This window comes from Glycine soja, chromosome 18 (genome assembly GCF_004193775.1).
Source record: "Glycine soja cultivar W05 chromosome 18, ASM419377v2, whole genome shotgun sequence".
NCBI classification, from domain to species: Eukaryota; Viridiplantae; Streptophyta; class Magnoliopsida; order Fabales; family Fabaceae; genus Glycine; species Glycine soja.
The window spans coordinates 49,574,560-49,585,097 of NC_041019.1; the positions used below are offsets into that span (position 1 = coordinate 49,574,560).

General features: G+C 31.9%; 2 protein-coding genes across 2 annotated transcripts; both read left to right on the forward strand.

Moving 5' to 3' along the window:
- The first annotated feature begins 1,291 nt into the window (after positions 1-1,291).
- LOC114396747 lies at positions 1,292-6,991 on the forward strand. Its single transcript, XM_028358889.1, has 7 exons — positions 1,292-2,076; positions 2,284-2,364; positions 2,726-2,800; positions 4,434-4,478; positions 4,564-4,653; positions 5,481-5,582; positions 6,554-6,991. The coding sequence occupies exons 1-7, from the start codon at positions 1,501-1,503 to the stop codon at positions 6,731-6,733; spliced, it is 1,149 nt and encodes a 382-aa protein (XP_028214690.1). The 5' UTR covers positions 1,292-1,500; the 3' UTR covers positions 6,734-6,991.
- A 1,699-nt stretch (positions 6,992-8,690) lies between these two features.
- On the forward strand, positions 8,691-9,798 carry LOC114395904. The gene is made up of 3 exons (XM_028357772.1): positions 8,691-9,221; positions 9,310-9,384; positions 9,488-9,798. Exons 1-3 carry the CDS (start codon positions 8,814-8,816, stop codon positions 9,626-9,628), a joined length of 624 nt encoding a protein of 207 aa, XP_028213573.1. The 5' UTR covers positions 8,691-8,813; the 3' UTR covers positions 9,629-9,798.
- Positions 9,799-10,538: the final 740 nt, after the last annotated feature.

Consider the following 10,538-nt stretch of genomic DNA (forward strand, 5'->3'; position numbering starts at 1 on the left):
AATTTAAAGGAATTTCATGTTTTTAAAATAATTTTTAAAATTTTATTATGATTGTGGACTTGAAGGACCCAAATCCAACGGGTATGATTTGGTTCAAAGGTTACTTCAATAAATTTATGGGTTTAATGAAAAAATTGTCGAAGTCAAATCAAACTAAAACAAATAACTTTGATTAGTTCGATTTCTACTCTCTCCTAAAATCAAACCAAATTGACCTCCTTTAAGATACCTGCAAACCAATGATAATTGTTGTTATAAAAAAAAAACATTTTAATTTGCAACATGAAAATCATTTCTAGAATCACAATCAACCATAAAGTGAATACATTTCTAAACAGAAAATCACATGAAACCAAATCAACTTTTAACATTAATACCCAAAAGGCAACATGTAAATAATAATTAATTCTAAACAGATATCATATCGGTACATTTCAAAGTCTTAACTCTGTGTGTCAAGAGAACAAAAAAACCTAATCTTTAGCGCTCACCACCAACCAAATACTGAAAATCTCCCTCCCTAATTTTTTTGCACAAATGTTGCAACATTAGCATATCATTTTTTTTATCTATAAAAATAAAGGATAAGTATAAAAAAATTTACAATAATTCACGCACTCTATTCAATTAATTAAGTTAAACTACCTTAATGTATGTTATACAAACATGTAACAATGATACAAAAATCTAATTATTTGGGGCCTTTTTAATCATACCTGACTAAAGTATTTTTGAAGAAGAACGATGAATTACTACACAAGAGAGAGAAGACAATTAATGTGCCAATTTTATAATTGGGAGACATTTGGTTCAAGAAATTGAAAAAGATTCCTAAAATGTGAATTTGAGAACATCATGTTGACATGTTCTGGTACAAGATTTTATAAAATCTAAGAATAGTTGAATCATAGGAATATAAAATGATCATATTTGTGTTGCTTTTTTTTCTATGTTGAAAATTGGATATTTTATATTTTTATGAGAATGAAAGCTATTTTTTATAATAACTATTTCTCTCCACTTTATTGTTCCCAAAAATACAATTTTATCACTTGAAACAAACATTGCCTTAACATTTTTCAAAAAAATCTTTAATAATAGGGACTAAGATAACAAAAGAAGGTGAAACTTCATAGACAAAATTGATGATTGACTTGATTGTTTGTATGAAAGGTCAAATGTAAGAAAAAAAAATACTAAGTTAGCATCTAATAAAAAAAGGTATTTCATAAATTGATAGAAAATTTTAATAATGATATATATAATAAATAATCGCACAAAGCACAATCCTTTTTATCTACGAGAATAATTTTCCACGTCCATTACCATTACTCAGCAGTTTTCTACTTTTCTTCTACACCCACTCCATACATTACTCAACTCATATCCGTTCTGCTTCAACACCGCACATCATTTTCTAATGCTGTAAAATTTGTACCATGCAGCAAGGGGCTCTGTTTCTGCTTTTGTGCGTGGTCTCTCTGTTCCCCCTCACTCACTATGCCTGACTTTCTTGCCACAAACCCCCTTACCATTTCAGCTGCAGAATCTCCAAGATTCCCCTTCCTCCATTCATGCCCAACTCTTACACCAAGACCCCAACTCAACCCGAATTTCCGTATCCCCTTTTCTCCCAAACCATCTAAAAACAAGAGCGTCTCTTTGGCACTGAGCTCCAGGTCGAATGAAGGGTCATCAAGGGGTTATGGCTTTTACAACGAGCTTGAGTTTGAGGACAGAAAGGACAAGACTTTTGGGTTGGAGATGAACCCTGTTGTTGGTGAAGATTCCCAGAGTGAAACTGGGTCAATCCCCTTTGATGGGGTGGAGGGTGGTGATGATAAGGGAGAGGATGATTTGGTTCGGGCTCAGGGGGATGCAGATGGGGATGGGGATGGTTTGAAGAAAGGTTATGATGATGAAGAAGGTGAGAATGAGAAATTTGGAGGTAAACTTAGAGTCAGAAGAGGTAAAGAGGTAATTAGAAGGTCGAATTTGTTGGCCAAGCAAGTGATCAGCATTCACTCTGCCCTTAGTTTGGGATTCGTCTCGCAGCTTTGGGTGGACACAAGCTCTGTGAGTCTTGAAAATAGTTACTGAGTCTTAGTTTTGGGCAGTTTGTTTGTTCGGTTTGCTAGCACGTGTCTAGAATGAATGCAAGTTTTTTTTATTAGAATTTGTTAATGGTATTTGTTTGTTTTCTTGATAAGATGATGTCTTATTTGTGGAACTAAGAAATTAATTTGTTTATGTATTTAATCTTTTGATGGATTCCATTTTCAGTGGATGGTGTTATTTGTGGAGGTGAGGCCAAACTTGCTTTCTGGGGATTCAGAGAAATTCCTTCTGGATGATATTAGTCAGGTATAAGAAGTTTGGATTCAGGAGGGATTGACCCCTTTCTCTGTTGAATGTGTATATGCTTGCTTCAAACACACTTAGTCTTAGAATTGCCTTTATATCACTTTTGGGGATTTTTTGGATTTTTGGCCTGCAATAATATGAAAGACATTACTTGGGAATTTCCCCAGGAGAAGGGGGCTTCTAAACCTTTTTGTCAAAAGTTTCCAATGCATGTATGTTCTGATGGCAAATCCCAGCTTGGCTTTGTACTTTGACTTGTGGCCGTATTGAACTCCTAATAATAAATATGGTGTACCATGTTATCCTGCCAGCAAATGACTTCTCGGGCATTTCACTAGTATTCTGCCTGTTCCTTTTTCAGGTTGGAGATGTTGTCCTTGTCCAGGATGAAAGTGTGACAGACAATGAATTTAAAATGGTTGGATTGGAGACACTGGTATGTTTTACTGTGTTATACAACTCAAACTTGTGAATTATCTGGCAGAATATGGATAAGAACTAGTCTTTAACAATAGGTATTATGTGGTACTCAAAATCTGATGTGCTGCTGAAATTGTGCAGATTGATTATGTTTCGTTCAAAGACTGAAATCTTGCCTTACAGGGAAATATTTAGATTGTTTAAAGTATTCAGGCATATACCAGTGAATTTTTTTCCATGGTTTGTAAATTATGTGAACATAACCTCTGATAATTTCATGTTGTCAGATGTTTATTTATGGATTTGGTTAGGAGAAATGGAGAATTTGATCTCTCCTCTTTTGAATACTCTTTTTCGTTTTCACTGAAGAGTAAATTTCTCTATTTGAATATTTATGATTGTGGATCTCAAAAACTTTTATTTGAATGTGTTCAATATATCCTCACATGGGTTATCCAGTTGCAATATATGATTTTATTTTATAGCTAACATTAGTAGTGGATTTAGGTGATAATGCATGCTTAGCGTACATCTTAAGCCTATCCAAGTACACCTATCAGACTAGTTAAAGCAGTAATTTGCAAACCTTATTAGGTTTGATTCAAATTTCTTTATTAGTTATCACAAATCATGTTTAAATAAGGCCAAACCTACTACTAAAGGTGGATTGGAATAAAGAATTTCTTTGTGACTTTGGTTCTTTGATAACTACGAACTTAGTTGATTCTCTCAGTGGTGTTCAATCAGAGTAAGAAGACCACGACTTGTTGCTTAGCAAAGCAAAAACCTTGGTATAGGGCATGGATAGTCAACACCACAACTAGATAAAATTACCTAGTTGATAATTGAAAGAATCGGATAAGTTCACACCTCTTGGATTCACATCACTAGGGTGCTTCACAGCTTGACACTAGGTAATTGCAATGAATTTTTCTTTAAATTTTTTTCAAAATGAATTTGGCATTTAAATTGCCAGCTGGGTAGCTTGAATTTTTTATTTTTATTATTTTCAGTGAAGAGGGAAATCATCAAGCCATTAAACTAACATTGGTAGTTTAGTAGATGTGACTTACAAAGTACGTTAAATCTCATAATCAATGCTTTGAGCTATCTTAAGCAAGAGAGATAGAGATAGAAGCAAGACATGATTCAAAGTTTCAAACAGTTGAAAAAATAAGGGGGAATAATATAAAGAAGTTGGAATCAATTATTAAAAATTTAAAAGTTAAAAACAATAATTGGTTCTTGTTAATTGGTTAAGTTCAATGAGATCAGAAGGTATTAAAAAAATGTTGGTGATAGAGCATTTTCCAGATTTTTTTATTTTTTTATAATTATTTATCATGTTGAAAATGATAGTTGATTCAATTACTTAATAGTAACCATAGATCAATGACTTGTTGTGATCAATTATATTCTATCAATTTGAAAATTGGAAAGTGCTCTTTTATGGAAATTCTGGTTTTCCACACTTTTATCCAGAATTCTAGTACCTTTATATGTCTTTTCCCCTAACCTCCTCAGTCACCCTTTTCAACTAGTACATAGGAAGTGATCCCACTGATTTTTAGCATCAATCTAGGCTTGTTTACCATGTCTCTCAAATTGATATAAGTTAGGGGATATCTTAATTTGTTTGTATTTGCTAGGTTGGATACAAAGTTGTAACACCCTCTCGACGGAATATTGGAAAGGTGACTATATATCTCTTGCACTTTGTTGTTTTCACCTAATTATTCATCTCCATTATTATGTAATTAAGGAAATCTTGAATTTTAGGTGCGTGGGTACACTTTCAGCATCAATTCAGGTGCTGTTGAAGAACTTGAACTTGATTCATTTGGACTATCCATCATTCCGTCAAGTTTGGTAAGGGGTGGCTTCTTTGTACGGTTAATAGTACAAGTACAGAACTATTGATTGCATGCAAGTTTTGTGAATTTAACTGGAAACATGTATCTTATGCGCTGGTGGAGGTTTCCTACTACCAGTTTTCACTTGAATAATAACAAAAAAAAAATTAAGCAAAACCTTATTATTAGAATATATGAAAAATGTCTCATAATATTAATATTATATCTTAGAATATTTTCGAGTTATTGTTGCTTATCTCTTAGAATTAGTTTCCCTATTTCCTTGTTATCTCATGACTTGTCCGGTTGTCCCACCACTACTCTTCTATAAAGTTCTGTAAAATCAGCAGCTCTACTTTATTTTCCCTATTTATTTCAATTTAGTGTCTCCCGCTCCAGTTTCCAATCTCCCTTGGTGTCTTCGTTTTTTGCAATTAGCTGATGTCATTTCCTGCCAGTCACTCACAGATAAGTCTCCATCTTCTCCCGGACCATCCTTAGCTTTCATTTTGAACCTAGTCTTGACAAGCCTGCACAGCCTTCTCTCTTGCTCGTATTCTCTCTCCTTGCCGCCACTTCACTTTTATTTATTAGTCTTCGCCCCACTAGGATCAAAGTCCTGGAGCCACCCTGATCTTATGTTACCAATCTTGGCCACAATTACTTAACCTTAATAACATAGTGCTCCTAAGGATTTACTCTTCAAACTTATAATATTTAGAGCATGTTAGGATTTTGATTATTTCTAGGGATTTTTTTCAAAAGTTCTCTCACAAAGCTTTCAATTGCAAGTTGTTTTAAACACAAAAATAAGATTTTCCAAACACACTTGTTACCTTTTAGGTGAGTACCTACTCTTTGCTGGTTGAGGACGTGCTGGAAGTAGTATCTGACGCAGTTGTTGTGCATGAAGCTGCAGCTTTACGAATTCAAAGGCTTTCTAAGGTACCTTTAGTTCAAGAATAAAACTGCCACCAGGTTTTCTTGGTGATATACATCGCTTCTGTTTGTTAGCTGCTGAAATCGTTGCTTCTGAGATTCTACTGACTCTAAATCCAGATTACTTCTAGTTGTCTTGTTGGATACATAAATATACACTCATGCTTTTTATGGATAATGCATAGAAGCATACAATTCTGATACATGCGTTCGATTTATCCTGCATATGGCATATTAATTATTAGGTTCATGCTTTAAGTAGAGTCATCTAATTATATTTGGTACTTTTGGCTTTGTCTAATTTTATCTGAGATAGTTGATGCCATCTTTGCCATAGTTTTAAAAACTAGACTGGACTGGGTCAGTTTGATTGATCGGGGCCGGGAACCAGTTTGGATCAAGATCTAATCAAGTCACCAGTCCAGATAACCCAAAAAATCAGGAAAGTAAAAAAGCAGTAAAAAAAACAAGTCAAACCAATCATGAATCGACCAAAAGTGGGCAAGAACAGGCCCAGAAACCAGTTTGAACCTGTTTTTAAAAATGTATTTTGTTGTTTTATGTTATTTTATTTTTAAAATTTAATTCTAAAACTTGTTTTAAAATATAAAAAAAAGACCTATATATGAGATTTTCATATGGTTTGCTATTATTTAACTATTTATTATGAATGTTTTATCTTGTAAGACATGTAAAATGATTCTTTTATAGTAATTTAAAATTTTAGTTGTATAATTTATTACTAAATAAATTATATATTTAATTATTACCTATATGGTCCATGTTTAACTATGGTTGAATAAATATCTTCTCAATTACCGGTTTAGTTTTAAAATCATTGATCTTTCTAGGACCTTTCTCATTAAAATAAATACAAATATTCGGGCTTCCTTTTATTGTTGTTTGTAATACTAACTAATAAGCCATTCATTTATTTTGTCCTATTGATCATAAAGCAACGTATTTGTTTGTGATAGGGTTTTTTGGGCAACCAGAATGTGAGAATTTCAGTGGATGATTTTGAAGATTTTGACTCTGAACAATCTGACACATACGGTCCTATTTCAAGGAGAAGAAAAAGTTTCGGAAGAAAGAAACCCAGTCATAGAGATTGGGATGATGAAGATAATTGGGAGCTTCCAATGGACTATCTCTGATTCTAATGGATTTTCTGCAAAATTTCATGTAAAACATGTTTTTTACATTATTAAAAAGAATGAAAGTTTAAACAAACCTATTAAAAACACCGGAAGGAAATTCTTTTCACTTTTGGCTATAAGTAGGCTTTCATTTATTTGTACAGTTAGTTTCATTGAATTTCTTTAGATTTTCCTACCTCACTGACTATATGTTCGATATGTAATGATAAACAATTTCCCATAGTTTGATAAAGATGGTGTTTCTTCTGTTGATAAGCAATTAAATATTTATATTGAAAAAAAAAGTGCGCACTTTACATCTGTAATGGTTTCAATCATCATTAAAACATACAAGTGATTAATTACTGACGGTGCATAAAATTTTATACTATCAAAAAATTTTAAAAAATAAATATTGATAGTTAAAATCAGAATATAAATTTTCAATTTTTAGTTATTGTAAAAGTTAATAAATTTATGATTGAATAAGGTTAAAAATCTATCAATCTCTTATAGAAAAATTAATGCTTGTATTGAAAGATTGAAATTAAAGAATAAATATTTTTTTCCGCTCAATGACATTCATGTGATTTTATTGCAAAATATAAACATTTTATTTTGACTTTTTTTTTTGTTTTCCATTTAAATTCACAAGGCCGTATTTAATAAACATGCGAATTTGATTTTAAGATTTTTTTTTTCTTTAAAAAAAGTAAAGTTAGTGCTTGGTCATATTTTAGAAAATTAATTAATTTCTACCGATCAGCTAAAATCTAAAATGATGCTTTTACAAAAAAAATCAAAATATAAAAAAAACATTCACAATTCTTTTTAAATTAGAGAAAAAACATTTCCTGAAGAATGATCATAATATATTTATAACATGTCATGTTACAAAATATAAAATTACCAATTCAGAGGAATTTAGAGGGAGTTAGAAGAACTTGAAACATTTCATATATATATATATATATATATATATATATATATATATATATATATATATATATATATATATATATATATATATATATATATATATATTTATAAAATTATATAAAATTAATTTTGTATGTTGTTATTATAATAATGGATAATATTAATTAGTGTAAAATTAGTTTCATTTGTAATTTTATTACAATGATTAAAGTGGCCACTAATATAAAATTTCGTAAAACTAGTCATGCACCTGTTGTTATTATTATAACAATTATCATCATTTAATAATGTAAAACTTAGTTTCAATTTTATGTATAAAAATATTAATTTTTTAAAAAATTATTATTTATTAAAAGTTAGAAATTTAAATAATTATAATAATAAAGAAAGAAAAAAAATTGATCTCCCCTTTAGGACATTTCTAGATTCATCTCAACCAATCACTTAAAATATAACACTTTTTCGGTAACAACTAAAACTACATAAAATTTAGTTAAAGTGTGTTAACACACCAGGGGTTATAAGGATGATTTGAGAGATGATTTGGCGGTAAATGGAGAAAGAAGGATGAGAAATATCTCAAAGGATGGGGGGTTAATTATTATTTTTTACATAATTATTTAAATATGTAAGTTGTAATAAATAATTATTTAATCAATAATAAATTTTAAAAAATATTTATTATTAATTTAAAGATAAAAATATGATCTATTATTAGAAAATTTTAAAGCAAATATAAATTCAAAAACATACTTTTCTTATGTATTTTTCTTTATTTATATTTTGTTTCATATATACACAAATGGTCCTAAGAGAGAGAACAAATATCAATTCAAAAACATACTTTTCTTACATATTTTTCTTTATACATATTTTTTTTCTTATATACACAAAGGGTCTAAATATTAGGCGAGAATCCACTGTAGTAAACTTTTTTAAAAGCAAAAATCATTGTTAGCAAGCCCTACCCCAAGTCAAAAAAAGAAGGAAAAAAAAAAACGCACTAGCCGTTAGCGCCTGTCTGGTTTCAAATTCAAAACCGGCCTCATGCTTATGTCGTCTCCACCTCTTTTATTCATCCCTTCCTTTCACTTCTCCTTCAAACCACAATCCCAATCCCAAACCAATAGCAAACAAACCAAACACGACATAAACGCAAATGCTAACTCCGACCACCGGAGTACCGAAGCCCCGGCCGCGATCTGGCCGGACGCCGCTTCAGCTCAAGAACACACCTGCCGATCCCATTCATCCTTCCGCGAAGCCCAAGCCCAAGCCGTATTTCGAGATTTCATTGATCGACAAAGAGAACAATCCGGTTTCCGCCGTCGCGGTTCTGGTGGCGCAGCCGCCGGAGACGTCGCTGGCGGAGGAGCTCAGCGCGGTCAAGAAGAAGCTGGAGAGAATGAAAGCGGACAAAGAAAAAACGGAGAAAATGCTGAACGAGAAACACGCAATACTGGACGCGAAGATGAAGGAGATGGAAGAGCGAGGTGAGATTCAGAAGAACCTCGAGATCGAGGTTGACCGGTTGTTCCGGTTGAAGGAACTCAAGTATCGCTGCATGGTTCGCGCAACAACTACATCACATTTTCTGTTCGATTCGTTTTTCAAGTTCGATTTCTCGATGCTGATATTTTTATTCATTGGAACAGAGAGTTTCTCCGATGAGAACGCTTAGGGAGAAGGAACAAGGAAAGATCGTGAACGAAGCGCCATCGCAATCGGAGGTAAGTGGATGTGGTGAATTTAATTTTGTAATTTTTTGCATGCACTAATCGATCGAAGAGAGTGAGAATTTGAGAAATGTACCTTTGATTTGGCGTTGAGAAGGTGAAAACGGAGGAAACAGTGGCGTCGGAATCTGAATCGGAATCGGAATCGGAATCTGTTGGAGGCGAATGGCAAGTTCTGCAGAGTCCAGGTTCAGCTTGTTCACAAACTCATACTCCACATACAAAATCAGATAGTTGAAACTGAGTATCTTGATGGAATTTTCCATACATAATTGCTCGTTATGTTTGTTTTTTTCTTTAAAAAAGTATGTAAATTTCACATTGCAATTAATTTGTACCTTTATTTCATTATTATTACTATTTCTTGTTAAGAAAGAAAATGGCTCAAAGTATTATATTGCCGATAAACTTGAGCATTCTTTGTAACTTTATTATACTTCTCTCGTGTTTTGCTATTGTTCGACGATCACAGCGTATATATGTAATTTGAATGATAAAAAAAATATAAATGGTTTTGTTCCGAAAGCATTGATTCTTAGTGCAAAAAGGGAATTGTGAAGTATTTAAATTTGAAAATTGAAATCTATGCCTATAATGCAAGACATTTACCCATCCAAATAATGCAAGACATTTAATTGCAAGTTTTATAGATAGCTGCTTTTCACACACACAAAAAAAAAGTATACATTTTATTGTTCAAATTCAAAGTAAAAAGTAAAGATATTTTCTAGAAATTCCGTTAATCTGGTGGAAAAGTTGATTTCCGGTTTCTGGTTTAAATTTAGGGAAGAGAGTTTTTTCCCCCCTCAAATTCTGTAAGTATAAATTTGAATAAAAATATATTATAAATTTAAGTTTGATATAGAAAAAATAGTTTATTTACTATCATCTATGTTTGAATATTTTGTTTTTTTAAAAGTATGTTGAGAAAAAAAAAACTATTTGGATAATATTAATAAAAGTATTTTTACTTAATGTTACTCTTGAATAATAGAAAAATAAGTTTCAAGGAATGGATGTTCGCCATCAGATCTCCCCTTCCTTCTACGAACCGTCGTTGGATAGGTCTCGCAAAACGTACTTTTGCAAATCCAACGGAAAAACAAACACGGCCTTGAACATAATAACGAATTGAGAGTATAGTGAGA

Bases quoted from the DNA above. Each gene is read 5' to 3' on its own strand.
- LOC114396747 (XM_028358889.1), top strand. From the start codon at position 1,501: ATGCCTGACTTTCTTGCCACAAACCCCCTTACCATTTCAGCTGCAGAA. The intron at 2,801-4,433 runs GTATGTTTTACT...TGTATTTGCTAG, and splicing joins TGGTTGGATTGGAGACACTG to GTTGGATACAAAGTTGTAAC. The intron at 4,654-5,480 runs GTAAGGGGTGGC...GTTACCTTTTAG, and splicing joins CCATCATTCCGTCAAGTTTG to GTGAGTACCTACTCTTTGCT.
- LOC114395904 (XM_028357772.1), top strand. From the start codon at position 8,814: ATGCTAACTCCGACCACCGGAGTACCGAAGCCCCGGCCGCGATCTGGC. The intron at 9,222-9,309 runs GTTCGCGCAACA...TCATTGGAACAG, and splicing joins AACTCAAGTATCGCTGCATG to AGAGTTTCTCCGATGAGAAC. The intron at 9,385-9,487 runs GTAAGTGGATGT...GGCGTTGAGAAG, and splicing joins AAGCGCCATCGCAATCGGAG to GTGAAAACGGAGGAAACAGT.